This window comes from Daldinia loculata, assembly GCF_022478755.1.
Source record: "Daldinia loculata strain CBS 113971 unplaced genomic scaffold F4817scaffold_39, whole genome shotgun sequence".
Classification (NCBI taxonomy): Eukaryota; Fungi; Ascomycota; class Sordariomycetes; order Xylariales; family Hypoxylaceae; genus Daldinia; species Daldinia loculata.
In genome coordinates this window covers 35495-54023 of record NW_026054893.1, presented here as the reverse complement: position 1 = coordinate 54023, position 18529 = coordinate 35495, and the positions used below count along the sequence as shown (strand labels likewise).

Here is an 18529-nt window from a genome sequence, read left to right as displayed (position 1 = left end):
TTTAATGCTGACCTTATGTACCAAGGTACCTAATGTACTCCCCTGGGTACTTAGGTACTTAGTAGCTACTCCCTGACGTAACACTCAAAAAGGGGATCCGAAGTCCTACGTATTACTGATTTTTTTGATAGAAATACTGTCTCATTTTATTGAGTAAAGAAAGGCCAAAGGCTACTCACTAAAGCGTCTGTATTCATATTTGTCACATAATCAGTTTACTTCTTAAGAATAGATTCAACGAAAAAGTCTATTGGGTAAGTTCATTGCTTGCTATCGCTACGTTTTCCACTCCGGCTCCCTGCACGGCAACTCTCTTAGACAGCAAGCTGCTGAGAAACTTGCTCTAGTAGCTTCTGTACATCTATGGACCTTTCTGTTTCTATCATAGCTCTCAACTTCTGTTCAATTTCATCAATTAACGGTCCCTGTTCGCCAACTGCGCCAAAGATGCCTTTCTTTAACGCTTTCACGAAAGCCCCGAGCGCTTTTGCCCGGCTTGAGCGTTGATTTTCAAGGATGACATCGCTCTCATCTGCCGCCAGCAGCCTGAACCATCGAGTAGCCGCCGTACCCGCTGAAGAGTCCAGAGAACCCTTAGAGGCCGCGGCCTGGTTCAAGATATCAGCGGCACTGGTGAACCACGTATCCCTAGCCAACGAAATTGCTTCTCTTGCTCCCTCTATAGTAGTCACTATAGTATCAAGCACGGTAAGCGGGGTCTCTCGCATTCGTTGGCGATTATATGCTGTTAGGATAGCTTTGAGTGCGGCATCGGTTGTCTTTTGTTCTAACTCCGTAATTTTGTGTACTTCATCGGTTTTCAAGTGATCTGATACAATAGCGACCACTTCTGCATACATGTCCAAATCCTCCCGGGCACTAGCAAACTCCGCGAGCGCTTGGAAGGCATGAGGACGATATAAATCATTATTTCGTTTTGCTTCACGGATAGCTATCTTCTTCAATTGTGCCGCGAGAGCCGAATCCGTGCTCCAAAGTTTCTTGCCATGGAGTACAAAGAGAGGATATGCAATCACTACCTTTTCTTTGCCTGTAAATGTCTTAAGCGACAGGGCCTTTTCTAGCGGGGGCCATATTTTCTGTAGATCTGCGTCGGCGAACTGCCCATTTTTCCCAACGGCACTGCTAAGTGCGGTAATCATAGACGCCACGGCTATGGCGGCGCCGTGTTGTAGAGCCCACTTTGACGTATCGAGACCGTTCAGCGCGAACTGTGTAATCTCGTCAACGAAACGTTTTACACTATGGCTCCCACCCGCGTGTTGACTCCAAACAGCTTCGAATTCTTCGGATACGTAATCATCCGTGTCATGTTTTGCTAGGTAGGAAAAGGGCAAGAGACGAGCCTCAAGGTCAGTAAATGCATCAGGAGAGACCTTTGCTACGGCTAGAACCGCGTCGGCGACTTTCTGCCGCCGAGTATCGTCCTCGGCTCCAAAGTACAAGTCTACGAGTCGCGATGTGAATCGATCTCGAGTCTCTGAATTCGCCGATCTTAGCAGATATGCAGAACTTCTAGCGTAGGCTTTGTTCACTTCGTGGTTCCGGTCTAGGATCTGTGTCTCCATTGCCTTTAGAAATTGCGCATTGTATGGGGGTAACAGAATGCTGTGTCGAAGTGCTAAGGTACTGAGAAGTTCAGCACAACCAATCTTGGTCTGCATCCCAATAGCTGATTTGATGGTCGATACCAGCTGTGGGACTAATTCTTTCATGACATCCTCGTCGGCAAACCGCAGACAGTCGACGATGCATTCAAACATAGGTGATCGAGTAGCAAAGGTGCCTCGTAGCCTGTCTAAATTTTCGCGATCCTCCTCACTGAATCTTTGGTACGCAAAATTGACTCCGTCTGGCTCTACGGTGCTCAACAAGCCTAGGAAGTGCGTGATAATAGGTGGGATAAATGGTTTCAGTGTATCGCCTCCGTTTTTGACGACATCCAGGACCGTTTTAATACAGAAATACTTGATTTCCTTGACGGAATTTTCGACTCCCTTGTCGGACAACAAGAATGGGAGAACCTGAGCAATCATCGCTCTGGCAGAAGCGGAAGAGTTGTTCTCTTGGAGCTGCGTGACAAGTGTCTTTGACAGCCCCATACATAACTTCAGAGCGGCAGCCCTAACTGAACCTTTCTTGTCGTCTAGGACTCTAAGTGCGAGCCTCCAGATATCGGCGTAGTACTTTTCGTATTTGGCGAATGGCTTTCCATATATAAGTTCCGCAATCGCTGCACAGCTTGCCTCTCGCACACGCCATTCTCTTCCATCTAATATACTCTTCAAAAGGTCCGTCATTATAGCATCGAAATATTTGTCGATCACCGCTGTCTGGTCTTTGACGACCGCTTTCCAGATGTCATCCATCGATCTTTGCACATTCGAATTCGGATCAAACCGGTATCGGTACAATTTTGGGTAGATCTTAGGATCCAATTCCGCATCCGACAGAATATTGCTTAGTCCAAAGCGACCAAAGGCGGAACGAGCAGTCCACGTCGCGGCATTCGTGGCCAGAGCCATGAACTTATATATCAGACTTTGATCGCCGACTTCGTTAGCAAGACTAACAATGTCCTTATAAGATGTAATTGACTTTCCCTCGTCTGTCGGTAGGGCGCCAGCATCGAACAATTCAGTGTCCTCGTCAACTTTCAATTGTGCTTTAGTTCCGGTAAAGCTGGAGACCAAATCCTTCACAAGCTCCGTCTTAAGAGACGGGTCACCCCTCTCATACACCAACGCAAGTCCGCGCGATGCCGTTTCTTGGACGAGTTCATCTCGGGCGGAAAGAAGTCTCATGAAAGCAACCTGACATTGGCGCAGACGAGATTGGATCTCGGGGAGGTTTGAGCAATATTGGATAACGCAGAAAAGCCATATGCCAGATGCTTTCAAAACGGAAGGCTTGGTGGTTTTGCAACCCTCAATAAGCTTATTTATCGTGGCGTCAATTCTAAGAGGTCGCTTTCCAAGGTTATCGACGATGTCAGATCTACCCGATCCAGAAGGTTCCACGTCTAAGCTGAGTTGCACGGCTTCGGAATCCCACCGAGCGATTGCACATGCAATTGCCTCCCCAGTCGCGAAATGGACTTCCGTTCGCTTGATTTCTGATAACGCGAATAATTTATCTAGGATATTTGCTACCGGTTCTGTCTCGTTGCCCGAGACGTCGGCTGATGAAGGAATTGCCAGCCTCCCCAAAGTACTAATCGCTTTCTCATTTCCCGAAAGTGCAAGTTTGGCCAAGGAGTCTATGATCTCCGTTAGATGCTCGTCCTTCTGAGGGAAATAAATATTTGCAGTCCACAGTTGGGAGATGGATTCCAGAGCAGCGGCTAGGATATCTGCGCTTCCCTTCCGCAATGATGAAATAAGCCTCTGGCAGATAAATTGGGCATGTTCGGATATATCTTCGGGCTTAATCTTTCCATAATAAGCAGCACGAGAGAAGTAACTACCCAGGCAAACAAGCGAGCCCTGATACTCAGCAGACTGAGAAGCAGAGGGCTCCGGGTATGACGTGACGAAATTCCGTAGATAAGAAATAAAGGTAGCAGACTGGCTACTCCATGGCGCTAGGATACCGAAGACCTTTGACGCTAATTTCCTAACTTTTTGGTCATTGGACCTAATTATAACAAGTAACTCTTGAGTTCTCGCAGACAGTGGGGATACAACTGTTGTTGAGGGTGCAAATGACAAGATGTCTGCGAGACATCCAATATACTCCTCGGCACCAAGCTCGGGATGATCTCGAAGCCCATCAAAGGCTGCGTTGAGGAGTGTCAAGAGAGAGCCCACGTTTGCGACGGCTAAATATTTCCTGATACGATCGCGGCTCCCTAGGTCATTTTGAAGTTTTCGTTCTAGCTGCGATTCCCAATCTACCTCAAATTTATCCTCGCCTAGGGCAGTAAGAAATAGGACCTGTTTAACGTAGCGTATTGCTATTGGGAAAGCCTGAAGTCGATCATTGTGAAATAATGTGTATTTGGATTTCTGATCGATATCCATCCGGTTTTCGTTGTCTTCATGGTCATTATTGAAGAACATATGCGCCAGTTGTGTCCAATCGGGTAGGACTAGCACATCATCAGGGTGAAGTTTGGTAGCCCACCACGGATCAAGCCCTCGTTGTCCTTCTTCCAGTACGTCGCGTCGTTCAGAAGGACCACCGCCTAAAGCGAGAATATCAATCCATCGAGCTTGAATATTGCTGTAAGGAAGGCAGTTATTCGCATAGCGCGCTGCGATGTGTCGCGCTGTTCTTCTTCCTTGTCCTTGATGCAATGTCATATATTCCAGGAGCAATATTTCCAGATCCCGTACTTGCCCTGAGGTTGTTGGCTTGAAAAGACCCATCATACTTGACAAGGCACTCTCAATATAGACCACAATATCCGGGCTTGGGTCGGAGACTAGAGAATCAAAGAGCCACTTCAGGAGTGAATCCTTCGCCTTATACTCGAAACGGCCACCTCTCGCAAGAATACCTATGGTCTCATATGCATTAGCTCGTAGTCTCTGTTCGTCTTGAATCTGCGACTGGTTTCCTCGTGGCGTAGGTTCCGGCCACCCTTGCTTCAGAATGTAGTCCTTCAAGATTAGAACAAGAGGTGGCCCAATATCATCACCATTGCCGCTAGAAATGGAATTATTTCTAGCAATCCAGCCCAGAAATGCCAATAATGCTTTGCTTAGTCGCAAGCCTTCGAGACCGAGAACAGATGCATCATCACCTGATACAATACTGAAATCCTGCCTCACGGCTTCTAGCATCTCTTGCTTAAAACTGCATGCGATAGATGATTTAGAGAGTAGCTTGAGGACTTGTATCCGATGGGCAACTGGAAATCTTCTATGTGCGTCATAAAGTGATTGGACTACACCATTGTTTTCGAGGTCGACATTAGACCGTTTTATGACATCGTCAGCAATCGACGTGATTCGTGAATCTGCGGAGCCAGCGGCGCATATCATTGGTATATATCGCTCGTCGTCTATAAATGCACCACTAGCTAGAAAATTGACAGCTTTGGTTTTACATTCCGGTAAGCTCAAACTAGCTGGTCCACCTGGTTTCCAAGCTTGAGGGTTGTTGTTTCTCAGGAACGCGATATCCTCACGAGTAAGACCTGACGGCGAAGCGAGGAGCTTCCCTTCAAGTTCTTCCTCAGCTGCCAAGGCCAAATCCTGCCTCAACAGGAAAAGCTTTCCAAGCCACTGTGATATGTAGCTAGCATCTCCTGGATCTGAAAGGCCAACTCTCTCTCGAAGGTCGACATCTTCCTTGCTGCCTCGCCCAGGTAGTTTGATTTCCAGAAGCAAACGCAAGAAGATATTGAAAAACCCGGCGGCGCCAGCCAAGTTCGTTTCCTTAGAGATTCCTCGTAGTACTACTGGGAGTATCTCTCGACGCTTAGGTTGGTCAAGTCTTAGAATGCCTTGCTTTATAAGACTCAAGTCCAGCTGCTTGACCATAGGCGAGCTGGTTTTTTTGTACTGCTCTACAAGAGCCGCAACAGGCAATACGACGCTTGCATGTAGGTTAGCAAGGGGCGAATCCATTCGTTTAATATGACACATACCCTACAGGCTTAACGAAGTTGTTGACGCTAATGAATGCTTGAAAGGCCTATCCAGAGAATTTAGTGATGTATTCGGCCACACGTGGGAATGAGGTTCATACAGCATCTCTCACAGCCTTATGCTGACTACCAGCCCTTTCAAGGAGAGGAACAAGTTGAGAGTGGAGTGCATCACTAAGCTTCTTCTCCTCAGTAGAAACACTAGCGAATTTATACCGTATTGATGAGACGAGCCTCAGTTCGGCACCTTCGTTGGATGAAGCCATCATGAGTCGCAAATTATAGAGAATTTATTAAAGCTGTTGGAAGTACTATCAGCGTTAGGTAGTCTTTTTGTCCTGATATTCTAGGCGATGCCTGCCAGGGAGCAGTCAGGTACACGCCAAACTCAGATTGATGATTGATGGTTGATGTTTTCAATCGCATCTCAACTGCATGAATGTATAAAATTATGTAGTATCGTCGCCCAAAATTTCTGAGGGGCCTATGATGTTCTTAACCCAAGTCTTTTCCCATCTCGGGTGCCGGTGCTCGTTAGCCAGCAAGATGCGCACGTCAACAACGGAGTCAATTGGTAGAAACGAGAAGAATGTGGCGGTACAGATCAGGCTGTCGGGGCAAGTACCTAACCTAGGTACCTTCCGATTCTCGACATCCACACAGCCACAGAAATATCAGCCGCAATCACTGCCACAAGTGGCTTCTATCTTTATCTTTCCATATCTTTATCTTTTAGTCCTAAGTACATCTCGTCAAGTTGTTCAAATGAAACTTCATAAATATTACCGGAAATGCGATAATCAAGTATCAAATATTAAATTCTTGGTGAATAAGATTCTATGTTTTGTATATATTTATAGGCGGCTACTATCTGCCGCGTATTGTAACTGCTACTTACACTAATATATCTTATTTAAATCCATCTCGAGTCGCAACCTTTCATATCATGGCTGGGGTAAGATGTTAACCAAATATCCTCCCGGATAAGATTGGTGATCGTTTTATAAGTGATATGATATTTGTTTATCAGCTTTCCCGGAGTCAATGTACCACTCATGAACCGATGAGCAATATTGACGGAAGACCGCGTCAAGTCTCATTTATACATCTATAACAACAGTGAAATATCCAACCGCGCATTAAGCAGAGGTTCAACTCAGGGTTATGCTCGGCATCTTGGACGAAACTCTACTTTTAATACGTTGTTCATATTCGTATAAACCCTAATAGAGTTTACCTGCTTGTTTTGACGCTTCATCCTTAATCTACAATCCTCAATCTGTGGATGACTCTAATTACCTAAGTCTACCAAGATAATATCATCACTATCACCTACAGCATCAATCCCGGACACTGCGGCTAGCCGACGTAAGTGGCCAAGTTTAGAGTGTAGTCTTCTTCTTTGACACGAAGATGAGGGCTCCGATACAACGCCACCTTATTGGTAAGTTGTCGCCTTTAGGGTTGGTAAGTATATGATGGTACCGAGTTCGGCTTGAACTTTCATTGCGCGTTACGTTTTATGACAGAACCTAGAGCTACATAGTAGATCCATGCCTTGGAAGAACCCGTATTGCGGAGATTGACTACCTGTTGACTAGTTGACAAGCTTTTGCCTTTGCATCAAAGCCGCAAGTTAACTCACTCTGGATCTGCCAACACAGACTTATCTAGCATGTCATGCTTCAATATTGATAAACTTTATAAAACTGAAAACATTTGCCCTGATACGAGTAATATATGAGCAGCTTGACATAGAGTTATCTCATCGTAATGAAGCCTAGCTACGAGCACGGCACCCTCGAAATGGTAGACCCACGAAGAAGGATATCACTAGTATAGAGTCATTACCGAAGGAATGATATACTAGCTCATTGGCGCGATTCAGTAAGTCCGTTCAAATTGTGAGCAAAAGATCAGAAGCCCGGAAGATCCGTTGTGCACAGACGGAGCTGGGACCTGCAAGCTTTGATCTTAGCGTAGTCACACTACTCGACACCAAACGATAGGATGACGTAGAAAGTGACTAGGTGAGCTTCTGAAGGATAAGTAGGATATGCTATTAGCATCTGAAGAAGCGCTGCACCCCAATGTTGCGTAGTCAAGACTCGTACTATACCTGGATAAATCGTGCTGCTGTGAGACTTGAAACGAAAATCACTACGTTTTCGAAGAAAATTTGTTTCTCGCGTTTGCTGAGTTTTACCAAAGGGCATCTATGTAGTTTTGGTGGGTTGTACTGGTGGATACAAAAAGGTTAGCATATTGTGCCTTGCAGCCCGTGTCTTGTACTATACAAACTTGGTTGAATCGATACATGTACCTAGGAGGTATGCTATCATCTTGGACGAATAGTCAGAAGGAAAAAAAAGGAAGCTACAAAAGTATTGGATCCCGATTGCGGATCAAGTGGTTAGTTGCATGCGCGTAATTGCTCGCAAGCCGGGAAACTAACAAAGTGGGAGAAAGGAAAAAAAAAAGTTTGCTAGTCTAAAATATGTACCAGAATCGATGCTTACATATACACTATAGAAACAAATGGACAGCGTTTCTTTGATTCTATACAGGTACCTAACATACATAACCTTACCTTATGCAGGTAGCTTCGATGTAGAAGCATGTACTTACATATCTAAGTACTCAGGTACAACAGCCCTAGGAAAGCTAAGACCCATCTGATCGTCCATTTTTTTTTCTTGCGTCTGTCAGAAAAAAATATTGAAGTTTCTCTGATACAAATATAATGCGCGCAATAAATTTTTGTGCGTCTTTCCTAGTTTGTAACATTGGCTTAACTATACTTTGTAGTTGTTTGAAATATTCACCTCATACTGGTTGTCATAAGGTCAAATATTATAACGAAAGCGCACTGTCTGCTGTAAAAAAGGTACTGTATTTCGAAATGATGCTTGTCATTTCGCAATCTACATTCAGGCGGCCAACCAAGCAGGGATCTTGCAGATCGTCGCATTTCCCGGGGTGAGAGCCATTTTATGATTCGAGATCCGGTCCCAGATTTCATCGCCCTCCCCCTCGCACACACGTGCTATTGCGCCGTCGCACAACCAATCTCGACTCGTTTGCGGTAGTGCCCGAATGTCGCTACATACATCGTAGAGGCTGGTGTAAACTCCAATCAAGTCGACACGGCAGAAAATTTCTCCCTACTTCACGTATCAAGTACTGAGTATGTATGTTAACTAGCCAACCAATTTACCAGCTATCCCTAAGCTTTTTACAGGTATGTTTAAGTGATGGCTTCATTACCGAGGTATATTTCTAAAGTTTCCTCAAGCGCAACTGATAATATTTCGACACCTAAATCAAGAAATTGATGGATCGCATACATGTCCTTAGCTAAGAAATTACAGTCCGTTTGGATCTGAAAAGACACGTTTCAAAACAAGACCTGCAGGACAATGTTAAGTTATTAGTAGTACCTAGCAGACATGGACCTAGCGGATGAAGTAAACATAGCGAGATTCTTTACGAACAATAAGGTTACATGCACAAATACCTAATAAACAAGATTCCTAAAAGGTAAGACATCGTGCTCCTCAGCTGTAGCAATTAATGCAATTGTCGGAATGTTCAGCGTGAGTATAAGTGAATGGGTCTAATGTATCAAGGAAGTAAATACGTATTAAAATTGGAAGCGAGTTGACTTGACTTTCGACTATAATGCTTAAGTCCTATTATAGGATTAGCCAAGTTATCAAAAAAGAACCTACAACTGTAAGGAGCTTCACGTTCAACGGTTCATAAACCACGCGGCACTAATAAAAATCGATACTAAGTTTACCTATGCTAGATTTTAATACGATACACTATAGATTATGTGCGGAACTGATAGAATCGATCTTTATTCATATTTAAGGTCACGGAATAGTAAGTATTTATAAGAGAGGTAGTATTGAAAATAAATACCAGCCTTGTTCATGCCTTCAATGAAATCGTCTCTCTCGTATCGTATCGTCTCGTGCAAATGAATAATATAAGCACTTGGGCATTTTTGGAGGCCATACCAACATACCGTTCTAAATACATCCTACACAGATACAATATATTTCTGCGAGATTCCGTTCTATTATCAAGTATGTACTTGTATATAGGTATGTACCCACTTTGGAAGTATTTCGCAGTACTATTACGTATGCATGCAGCTAGCGCCACGAGGTGGGGGCACTGACCTCACCTGCATAGATTGTACCCTCGTACAGTACGTCAGGTCCATAGGTACGTGAGGAATTTACTGCTTATGTAGAAGCTTCCACCAACTTATTTCAACAAGACAAGCTGATAGAGCAGCTTCTTGAAATGTACATACCTACCTACGCTCGCCTGCATAGAACTACCCGCAAAGCAAGACAGCACACTGTTAATATGCCGAGTGTTCTGTCTGTATATGGTTTCGAGGTACGAATGGTGCTTCACTTCGTTTCTAATGGTATGCTGATACTTCCTGCGAGGCAAGTATATCAGTATAAATTATCTCTCGTAGCTTATATAACAAAAAATTCTGTATTTGAACAGTACCTATATATGAATTATATCCATCGACGTCTAGTATGCCAATATATTCAAGCAAGGATGTAGGCGTCAGAGTTTGTAGCAGGGTTTAAAATATCGAAGCTGTACTATATTGTACAGTACTTCCTCTGCCCTAAGATAAACTGGAAGCTTGCTTAGTCGCAGCTACTAAGTACAACGAGTACTTAGGCGGTTCAAGCCATTAGCGGCATCCATAGAGGGCTTTATTTTTTTTTAAGTTTGAAGTCGCAGGTGCGCTTTGGTCTGGCAAGCTCCACTTTGGCAACTGATGGAAGAAGATTTGGCGGCCATGGCTCCGTTGGAGACTCGTCTCTCCTCCACCCGAAGGGCCCCAGCCCAGTCCAATTCCACCTTTTTTCCCACTCACACACATCCACACTACGCGCAAACCAAACCAGCACTATCGTTGTTCTGATTTTGTGTTTCTTGCTTGCTGTTTTAATTCTCCTTCTCTCTCGCTCTCTCACTCTCCACCCTTACACTCATTTCCTTCTATTCCTCTCTTCTCTCCAACCCTAATTAACGTCGCGAGCCCAATCCTTCTTGCCTGCTACGTGAATTTGTTGGTTGCGTGTGCGTTTTGGCAAAAAAGCGTTTTCTGTGTGTGCGCGCGGCCTGCTCGGTATCCCATCCTTCGTCTATCGCATCGTCGCAACGGTCCAGTGCGGGTTTTATTTCCCAATTATCACGGTTCCCCCAATTCTTGTTGCGGCGTAATTCGATATCTAGGAGTCTAAAAAAGGAACTATCCTGCTATTTTTAACGAGAAGAGACGTCTCCCGGTACCCTCGGATCTTGCTGGAGTTCGCAAAGGCGCTACATTTCTACTGCTTTACTCGGAACTAAAAGTGTCGTTCGGTGTCTAAAAGTAAGTGCACATACTCTTTTTCTAATATTATTGCGCCTTGGTGCTCTTCAGCATTTGAACTCCTTCGGACCCTCTGGAAAACTGCAATTCATGGACCTATAAGGCCTTGTAACTGCGGGACATCTTTCTCTGGAGGCTGTCTACCCGCGAGAATTGGCTGGGCTGCACATTTTTGTTGTAGCAACTGGATTGACCGACCCCCGGATCCTACATCCCCGAACCGAAGCTGCGTCATCGAACCCCAGCTCTTTCTAGGCAGATATAAGACACCACCGTCGCATTGTTGTGGCTATTATAGATGGTGCGCACTCCTGGAATTTGCTGAACATCATGAAGCGCACAATGCCCCGCATCGCACAATATAGTTGCGCGCAAATGCTCGATCGACTTGAGCCTTGGAAAATCCTGGACGATCAGCCCCACCTCTTGCTAGGCTAGCTTCTAGCATCGACTGAGCCTCTTTGTGATGCACGACGTCTTGATACAATGCTCTCGCCAAAGAGTTCTGCCGCACATGGAGCGCGAACCATCGATAGCTTAAATAAATCATTTATTCTTCCCAATCGCCTCGCCGACCTTCTCATATCAGTATACATTACAAGATTCCCGCAGATGGGTGAAGGGGATGGATCGTATGGGCGTGCTCGAGAATACGACTAGCTGAAACTCGCTTGACATTGCAAATACGTTCATCCCATCTAGACGGCAATATTTTTGTCAAAGACATGTCCAGCTCGGTCAAGTCGATGCGTCAAGACCCCTTGCCCATAATATACGATTTCTCCGGCGCCGTGTTTTCTTTTACGGTTCAGCTTCTAGTTCTTGGAGCATATCTCGATCCTAAGGGAATATATGCTTTGGAGATCATGGAATCAAATCTTCATGGTTACCAGATGCAAACTCTCTAGACGCATCTACTTGTCTCGAGGAAGGACTCAACACCCCTCAATTGTTCTAGAATTGACTTACGGCACGGAACTCGACCACTATTTTAAATGGATGGAAGACTTCGATTGCAACAAGAATGACAGTCATTCGAGCCAGACTGGAAACTGCTGAACCGTTACGACGAAATTTGGACTTCAGAATTGAGACTCGTCTGTCCTTTGGCGCTAGAAAATGCAAATCCCTAGCGAGACGGCACTACTCAACTATACTTGCCCAAATGTTCAAAAGTTGAATTCAAGTAAGTAAAATTTCATTCTAACCCCGCACAATTGTCGCCTCGGCATATGCTCCGTATTCCCAGCACCATCCTGCAACTATTTAATACCCCCATAATTATCGGTCTACTTGGAAGAATTTTTATGAGTATTCGCTGTCTGTTAATCCGTATACGCGCTTATCTCTTGTCCTGGTTACATTTATCACCTTTATAGAGTACTACTAACCAAATACATTTACAGAGCTTATACAATTAACGGGCTAACACCCTATCAACAGCACTGTCTGTCCCTGAAACTAACGATTTATTATTAAATATCCGCTCGGTCAATTCTCACACGGATCGTTGCGCCACGAATTTATCGCCATAGCACCCGCATTCTGTATAGCGAATGTATTGAAACAGTTCATGAGCATTGGTCTGCCTTCTGATACCAACACCATCGGCTAAAGAAGCATAATATAATATCTAATCCCAATGGATTGGCTCACAAAACATATATACCCCAGGATCCCATCACCCTACCTACTAGGGAAACCGTATCCTCTATACTAACAAGACCTTAGCGACCTGGAGTTCAAATGCTGAAGACACTGATATGCTAGCAATAATTTTTTTTATCTTTTTCTCCCATAAAGCTAATCCAGCTACAGGTTTTCCGGAATCCTTGGCCCTATCGTCAATAGAAATTGTCACACGACCTGAAAGCTTGATTCCATCCTTTCAGTTGATCAGGCGTCTTCTAATATTCACGGTCGTCGAAACGGAATTTAGGGGCATAGCTTCAGATTCCAACCCTTGCATTCCCACTTCCACCCGAACAAGAAACCTGAGGCGTCGGCGTTTGGTTCCTAGTCTCTGACTTACGGGATCTAGATATTAATCGGGTGTTTTCTCCTGGTGAGTTATATCTTGTGGATAAGCAACTTGTCTCTGCCATATTGCCTCTCTGCATTTCAGCGTCATGGCCATTTATCCCCTTCCCGCATTCCCATATGAATATGAAATAGGTAAGACCAAGTCGGCCTATATATTGGATTGAACCACCTCGATACTATCATCAGTTTAATATCATCTAAGCAGATGGCTACTACTTAAATCCTAGCACCTTCTACATTAGCATAGTTGCTGCATTCATCTTTTAACCTCCTTTCACAGCTGGCGTGGGTTCGCTGGATTGGTCCCCTTGCGGGTTTCAGTATTGGCGTAAATCTCTGAATAGCTCAAAGAGCTACTACTACGAACTTGTAGTCTACCCTTGGTATAGCTTACGAAGGGCTCTATTTTCACGATATTCGAGTACTTATAGGGTTATTCCCCTGTCTTGTCAATGATAGCTATATGCTCTTCTGCCAACAAGAAGTCTTTGTTAGGTGGCCGTCCACAGTGCATATTAGCATACATATTCATTCCAGCCTATTTATCAACGGCAACCCCCCCCTTCACGACAGTATTTCGTATTTTAAGCATCTGGGGTGTTTGCGAGTTGTTTCCATGCTATATATAATGCCATGTTGTTCCATCAGATGGTTTCAAGCAATATTCCCCTTGAATTCCAATTTCGAGTTCAAATTCACTGTGGTAAAGACGTCTGGAAAAGCTTCCAGCTTAAGCCATGTTCAGTATCTATTGGGAACGAGCACTGCTGATAACCTCTTTCTTTAAACTTATATTTTTTACTGCCCCGGCAAACATACTGTCCGGCGGCATATTGTAGCATGGATGATAATTTCGCCCCAAAGCGCGATATCGCTGGCTGAAAGATTATTTTATTTCTGCCTTAGACTTTTATTCTGATTCTCTGTTTTGCGCATTTCTTTCTATCATAACAACTCCGCCATGTAGTTCATCAAGGAGTCTAGTTTCTACAATGACTTGTGTCTAAAGTATCTCGCGCGTTCAGCCTCTGACCGATCTACATTATCTAGTATGTTTCGTACAACATGCTACACTCCCTAATACTGTCTTCTATGCTCTTACTATTCCTCGAGCTCTTAAGCGACCCACAGGAAAATTTTTCCTATATTGCACACAGGCACTGTTTTCAAATAAAACTGTCTTTAGATCTGCGTACTGACATCCTGTTTGCTAGGAGATCTACATTTGGCCACACACAGCTTTTATCAACTGTAATAAGCACGATAGGTGAGTCATATTAACGAGTTTTATCGTCTACCTTGTCGTCCATCTTGCATAATACACTGTGCAACTATTAGACTCCCTCATTTCCTATTCAGCCACGCACCCTTTCTTTTCTATCCCTCAGCCTTCAACTCCTAGGTAATTTACCTACTGCTTCCTCATCATCCGATGCGCATTTCTATCGTCGTTGCCAAACCTCACTAGTACCTTCCTCGACTCCTTTGAGATCATCAAATCAGTCAAGGGCTATCTCTTTGATTGTTGTCAATTCCTATATTACACACATTTAAACTCCCTCCCTAAGCGAATTCCTTTCACATGCAGTCAGGCTCCGACTTCAATTTATTAACCAATATTTCAAAATATAGCCGTCTCTACTTGCAGTATCCAAACTATCAACTCGGAATTCGATCGATAAGACTTGACAAAGTTTCGCCACAATCTTGATTTAGTATGTTCATTCTCCCCTGACTTGCTTATGCCTACCGTTGTCATCCGATTCTCGGGATACACCCCCAACACCAATACGATCTTGCTTATATATATCGTATCCTTACAAAGTGTTAAGTATAGACGGTATCTAACACCCGCTCACAGGTTACCATGGACGGATTCAACCCCTATAACGGCAAGCCTCCGTCTAACGGCTCTGGCTCCCAGGGCGATGCTGGCTCTCAAGGTGCAGGCGGTGCCCCTGGTGTATCCCAACAAGGCCTTTCCTTGGCCCAGACTAACGGTCAAGGTGGTGACATGACGCAGCCCTTCCCTGCCGATTCTGCTCGCCAGACCCTTTGGTATAAAACAGACCTTATCCCTACTCAATAATAACGAGTAACACTAATTGAATTATACAGGATGGGCGAACTAGCGGGGTGGATGGACGAGGGCTTCATTCGCACGCTATTCCAGTCGACACTCAACGAAAACGTGCAGGTTAAGATCATCCGAGATCGTCACTCTGGGTATGAAGAACCTGTCCATTGCCATGTTCCTCGCTGGAACCCGAGTGGGCTCCATGATCCTACCGGCTCTCCCAAGCGGCAGAAGCCTACCATCTCCGATCCTACTTATTTAATTTCTTCCCCACAGACTCAAACCAACAGCTTCTCACATAAACATAGGAGTGCCGGTTATTGTTTCGTCGAATTCGCCACTCCGGAGGCTGCCCAGAAGGCTCTGCAGCTGAACGGCACGCCCATCCCCAACACCGACCGTGTTTTCCGTTTGAATTGGGCTTCGGGCGGAGGTCTCATTGATCGTCGGGACGACCGAACTCCCGAATTCTCGATATTTGTTGGAGATTTAGGTCATGAAGTTAACGAGTTTGTCCTGGTCGCTCTGTTCCAGGCACGATTCCCTAGCTGCAAGTCAGCTAAAATCATGACCGATCAGCAGACTGGACAGTCGCGAGGCTATGGGTTCGTCAGATTTTCCGATGAAAAAGATCAGCAGCGTGCGCTGGTGGAGATGCAAGGCGTTTATTGTGGCAATAGACCTATGAGAGTCTCGCCCGCGACTCCTAAGAACCGGCAAGTAACATAATCTAGTATCTAGTATATGTTTTCTAACATGATGATTAGCAATCACCAGGGAGGGCAGTACAACCCTTACGGCCACCAGATGGTCCAGCCCCCCCAAGTTCCGCACCATGCTGGCAACATGGGTGGCCAGTGGGTACAGCAGCAGCAGCAGCAGCAGCAACCGCCTAACTATGGCTACCAGCAACCGGGAACGTTTAACCCGTTGACGATGAACCAATTTACAGACCCGAACAATACAACTGTCTTCGTTGGAGGTCTTTCTGGCTATGTGACAGAAGACGAACTAAGATCTTTTTTCCAGGGTTTTGGCGAGATTACCTACGTTAAGATCCCACCCGGCAAGGGCTGCGGTTTTGTTCAGTTTGTTCACCGTCACGCCGCGGAGATGGCAATCAATCAGATGCAGGGTTACCCGATTGGTAACTCGAGGGTTCGTCTGTCTTGGGGTCGTTCTCAGAACAATTCTGGTGTAGGTACCCCGTATCGTCCTGCCCCTCCCCCGCCTCATTACTTCCCCCCTGGACCTCCTGGCCCACCTGGTCCCGGTCCGTTTGCCGGTCCTAGCTTTGGTGGCAGCGGTCATCAGGGCCCTCCCCCTGGCGGCTTAGGTCCTCAGGTACGTCTTGCAACTATCCCTGCATCTGTTGTTGAAGAAGCTAACCCCGTCCTAGTAAACCTGCTCGCAACAATTCAGCACCCGGTATGAATTGTCGCACTTGGTATGATCTAGCATAACCGGCGTCCTGCGTTTCTGGCGTTTCGGCATGCTTCTCAGTCTCTCGTATCGCTCTCTGGTTTCGGCTCATCGGTCTTATCCATCTTTGTTTCCCTGCCATGTACGACACCATCTACACGCGGTTGTTCGATCATCCTTCTCCTCGTTATGATATGCAGGCGTTGGTGAGTTCGATACGACAAATGGACGGTGCGCACGGGGTTCGGGGGTCTTAGGCAGTTGGTTCCCTTGCCTTGCATTGACTTTATGGCGTTTGTCAAAAAGTGGATGTTTCAACAGGGAGAACCGTGTACTATTTGCATTATTTGCTACGACGTTGATTTCATTTCACGATTTCCTTAGTTTTCACCTTACCCAACCTGAGCGACACGAGTCTTCCTTCATGGCAATTTCGTGGCATATAGTTTCGACATGTCTCAAACATTGGCGATTGCAACTGCTTTTTTCTGCAGCTACTTTGCGTCCTGATGCCTTGACATTTTGAACACATACGCCTTGTTCGCAGATAGCGCAATCAATTTCGTTCGCCTTGGCATGTGTTCGTCGAAGAATACCACTGCTTGCACCGGGTCCTCTCTGCCCCTGTCTCGAGGTTGTAAAAATCAGCCATGGGCAGGATGAGTGGTATCGGGTCTAGTCATTCACGGAATGTTCTCTATTATGAAACGGCGGCATCAAGATAATTAGTTCTGTACGCTTATGCAACTAAGGTCCTTCTTCGCAGGCTTGACGGAATACGAAGGACTATATAATCCTGCCTCGATTCCCGGCTATCTGCCTCGGATGATGATAGCTATGACTTTGGTTGGTTGGTACATTTTCCGAATACAAATAAGCTCATGGTATAATGAAAGCTATGGAAATTTAACTAAACCGCTCCTCTATTATCCCGGCCTATGTCATTGCAACAATTCATCGTCAGGTGCATTCGATTTCGGTAGTAGTGGAACGGCGTTCTGCTTGGACTTGCCTTGGGTGACGTTCGTTTAGCCTTTACAAGCATTAAATTGGCTTAATAGGCGCTCAGGTTCTCTTTAGTCAATACATCAAATTTTAAAGTATATGTTTAAGGGGTCCGTGATACGCTTGATGATTTCGGCTTTAGCCATTATCTAATTGTTTGTTCATCGTAGTACAAAGTTTAAATGACCTGTGATGCCATCCCCTAAGTTAGTCGTGCCTACGTGAAATATACTTGTCAAGTGACGAGTATTTTGCTCTACGGGATGATAATATGCTAACTACCTATTCATTTCATTTATTAGCATAGTCAAGAAATTTAGTGACGATGTTACATCTAAACCAAGCCAGAGATAAACATTAAAACGTCATTAAGATTCTGCCCGTCCCTGCTGCCACAACTCAAATCCACGTGGTGGTGCGTACCGAGGCGCGTTACGCAATCCCAGGTCCTGTCGGGAAGCCTTACGGGGGGAACACGAGCGATAGCACTGACGTAATCCTCACCTGTTGGTAAGCCCTCGACGAAGGAAATATCGTTTATTGGATCTGGGATGTAACGGCGTCGGGAGCGCTGGTTGGCTAGCTGGGTACGGGCGGGCGTGGGACGCTCGGTCCCGAACCTTGTTTGTGGTCGGGGGCGCGGCGGCACGTCCCCAGGCCAAGTTCCGAGACAAGGGGGGACTACCTAGGGCTGGGAAACGATCAGTGGTGTAACGGCCCCAGGGGGGCTTGGGCCTTCTTTTCTTCTGGGGAGCCGCGCGTGCGGGATCGCGGGGGGATCGGGAGGGGGAGGGTATATATGTAAAAGAGGGTGGCCGTCGGTAAAAGGGGGGGGGGGGGGGGGGGGGGAAAAAAAATAAAAAAAAAGGCAAAATAAGTGGGGGTTTGGTTATAAACGCAAAAACCCCGGGGTGTGTGGGTAAATTTTTTACAGGGGTTAGTTGGT

At 45.5% G+C, this 18529-nt stretch overlaps 2 protein-coding genes across 2 annotated transcripts; one reads left to right on the top strand and one right to left on the bottom strand.

Moving 5' to 3' along the window:
• Positions 1-233: 233 nt before the first annotated feature.
• F4817DRAFT_343344 (ARM repeat-containing protein) lies at positions 234-6205 on the bottom strand. Its single transcript, XM_049304015.1, has 3 exons — positions 5719-6205; positions 5618-5664; positions 234-5565 (listed from the first exon to the last, which is right to left on the bottom strand). Exons 1-3 carry the CDS (start codon positions 5884-5886, stop codon positions 315-317), a joined length of 5466 nt encoding a protein of 1821 aa, XP_049157165.1. The 5' UTR covers positions 5887-6205; the 3' UTR covers positions 234-314.
• An 8741-nt stretch (positions 6206-14946) lies between these two features.
• F4817DRAFT_366587 (RNA-binding domain-containing protein) lies at positions 14947-17089 on the top strand (the record flags this gene model as incomplete). The annotated part of the gene is made up of 3 exons (XM_049307001.1): positions 14947-15088; positions 15176-15872; positions 15924-17089. The coding sequence occupies 3 exons, from the start codon at positions 14947-14949 to the stop codon at positions 16588-16590; spliced, it is 1506 nt and encodes a 501-aa protein (XP_049157164.1). The 3' UTR covers positions 16591-17089.
• Positions 17090-18529: the final 1440 nt, after the last annotated feature.

Coding starts and splice junctions, on each gene's coding strand:
- F4817DRAFT_343344 (XM_049304015.1), bottom strand. CDS start 5,886: ATGATGGCTTCATCCAACGAAGGTGCCGAACTGAGGCTCGTCTCATCA. Junction 5,665..5,718: donor ATAAGGCTGTGAGAGATGCT/GTATGAACCTCA, acceptor TTCTCTGGATAG/GCCTTTCAAGCATTCATTAG. Junction 5,566..5,617: donor AACTTCGTTAAGCCTGTAGG/GTATGTGTCATA, acceptor CCTACATGCAAG/CGTCGTATTGCCTGTTGCGG.